The sequence below is a fragment of the Penaeus chinensis genome, chromosome 3 (genome assembly GCF_019202785.1).
Source record: "Penaeus chinensis breed Huanghai No. 1 chromosome 3, ASM1920278v2, whole genome shotgun sequence".
In the NCBI taxonomy this organism is placed as follows: domain Eukaryota; kingdom Metazoa; phylum Arthropoda; class Malacostraca; order Decapoda; family Penaeidae; genus Penaeus; species Penaeus chinensis.
In genome coordinates, this window is record NC_061821.1 from 21,659,951 (window position 1) to 21,662,450 (window position 2,500).

A 2,500-nucleotide genomic window follows, 5' to 3' on the forward strand; every position below is an offset into this window, starting at 1 on the left:
AAAAAAAAAAAAAAGAGAGAGAAAAAAACAATGCGTGTTTTTCAATCCTTCTATTCAGGAAAGAATTCTAAATAAGAGACACTCCCATTTACGCAACATATATTATTAAAAAAAATCCAAACGTGATTGTGAAAGGCCTTAATGTTTTTCCTCCGAGCTCTCCCATGCCCGTGGAAATTAGTCAGGTTCCAAGTTTAGAAAATGCGATTCGTAATCGTATATTAACATGATTTACGAATTTATTCATCGTTTTGGTGTATTTACATAATATATGTAATTATATGTCAGTCCATTTAGAATATTGTATTAAATAATTCAAATATAGATTTGTGTATTTATATGATGGAGATGTTTACAGGTAAACCAATTTAGAATACTATATTATAGAATATATATATATATATATATATGTATATAGTTATACATGTATATATCACTGCTGGTATTGATTAATTTAGCGTTTCCGCTATTGCTGTGCGGTTTGGGAAAAATACATTTCAGTTTTTAGAAATTTACAGGACCAATAAATTTGTAATGGTTATTATTTCGCTTCCTGCTGTAAGGTTTTCCTCGGGCGCAAAACAATTCTATCTACGTCTTTTTCTTTTTCCCCTCCTCTCCTTCTCTTCCTCTTTCCTTTCTACGCCATCCTCCTCCTCCCTGGCAGTCAGCATTTATATATCTACGTCCTTTCTTTTTCTCTCTTTTCTCACTTTTCTTTCGATTTCTCCTTCTCTTCTTTCTTCTTTACACCATCCTCTTCCTCCTCGTCAGTTCTTTCCCGTCTCTACTTCTCTTTCGTCTGCTTTCACACAATATCTATGACTGCATTTAATGTTTTTATTCGTTTATTCTATTCAATAATCTATTCCTAATTCAGGTATCAAAGGTTAGTAAACGTGCGATTTAAAATTTTATTTATTTATTCATTTATTCTTTTTTTTTTTTTTAAGAAAACGATTCAGGAAGACTTCATAATACGCAAGCCTGTGATGCCTTCAATATTGGAACCTTTTTTTTTTTTATGAAATTTGTTAAACTTCTTACATAAATTTCATTCTCGTTGAGGATTGGGTTTGTTAGACTAATAATACGCTATGCTTGTAGTCCTTTGTATGATCACAATGGGTGTTACTTTATGATCAAAGGTGAGGGAGGTATCTTACACTCTTGGGCAAGTGATATATTTTAGAGCACTTTGAATTAGACTTTTTTTATGACTACGTCTCTGTCATCTGTGTGTGCTTTGCTCTGTCACAGTTACATAACTAAAGGAATGTGGTATGATTGTGTCTTATATGTATTCATATAAATAACATTTGTTAAAAAGTGCCATCGATAATTTAGGAGAAAAAATAGCCTTGCTTATTTGGTGTGTAATCCCCAAGTCAGTTGCAGACATATCTTTAATATAAATAATGAAAAGGCCAGGTCTAGTCGGGAACATTACAAAACCAATCATTTGTTATATGTATCGTGATTAGATTAGTCTCCCCTAGGTGTGTGTAGAGGTGGTATCTGTAATGTTTAATTTTTTTCAGTTGATTTGTATAATAATCTCTAATAACAAGCCGGTGGAATCATGTGCAACAAGTAAGCCTTTAGTTTCAGTTCTGAAAGTGTGAGCTTCAAGTAAGGTTTTACGCTGTTTTGATTTGTCTGAATACAGGTGCGTGTATGAGTGTGCGGGCGTGTGTTTGTGTGGGTTTGCACATGTACGTATGTAGTATGTATGCGAATGTGTACTTATGTGTTAATGTGGTTACGCGCACATATATGCATGCATATATAAATGTATGGTTATTCAGCAAGTAGATTTATTTTCAGAATTTATTGCGAGGCATGGCCTGACAGCAAAGGGATCCGCCAGGCAACAAGTCCATCACCATATTCGTCACCATGTAGAATATTCCATTACATGCAGCACACCAGTCTCGTCGAGCAACACGTCACTATTCATTACATGCAACAACTCAGTCATGACACGCACTGCATTCCTCTGCTGCAGATCATGAGTCTGTACATAAAGTAACTTGGGTCGAATTATACAACACGTATACATGATAACGACAGCCCATACAATTCACAGCGGACCACAATCATCCTGCCCATACCTTCCTTTCGAAGACGGAGGCTATCGGCATTATACTTTCTACAGAACATCTTTCTGGCTCGAGTGATGAGTGCGGTGCGGAAGAGTTTGTTCGCCCAGGCATAGAAGGGGAGGAACAGCAGTAAGTGAAGCCTGTTTAGTAAGGAGGCGCTGTCCAGGTTCACTGCGGATGCTCGGCCGTTGCTCATCCGCGTCACCAACAACATTATTATCTGGAAACCGAGACTTATGTGTAATAGCGTTGTATTAACTTATGGTTCGGCTTGTTTTCTGATACAAGTGAGTTTTCAAAATGTATAAGGATAATAAGAAATTAAGACTTATATGTGAGAGGTTCTGTGATCTATGGTTTGAATTTCTGCATTACTTTACGTGAAACACAGGGAG

At 36.0% G+C, this 2,500-nt stretch overlaps 2 protein-coding genes across 6 annotated transcripts in view; one reads left to right on the plus strand and one right to left on the minus strand.

Moving 5' to 3' along the window:
• The window catches only part of LOC125044442 (sulfotransferase 1C4-like), an 11,883-nt gene that overhangs the window by 7,385 nt on the left and 1,998 nt on the right, over positions 1–2,500 (minus strand). For 3 of the 5 annotated variants that reach the window (XR_007116489.1, XR_007116490.1, XM_047641124.1), the window contains exon 2: positions 2,115–2,325. Coding sequence is in view for 1 of the 5 variants with exons in the window: in XM_047641124.1 (XP_047497080.1) it covers positions 2,115–2,325 (211 nt within the window). In the remaining 4 variants the exon portion in view is untranslated. Of the gene's footprint in view, positions 2,326–2,500 lie in introns of all 5 variants that reach the window. The other 2 variants (XR_007116492.1, XR_007116491.1) reach the window with 1 other exon arrangement.
• The window catches only part of LOC125044469, a 14,398-nt gene that overhangs the window by 1,907 nt on the left and 9,991 nt on the right, over positions 1–2,500 (plus strand). The window lies entirely within an intron of this gene.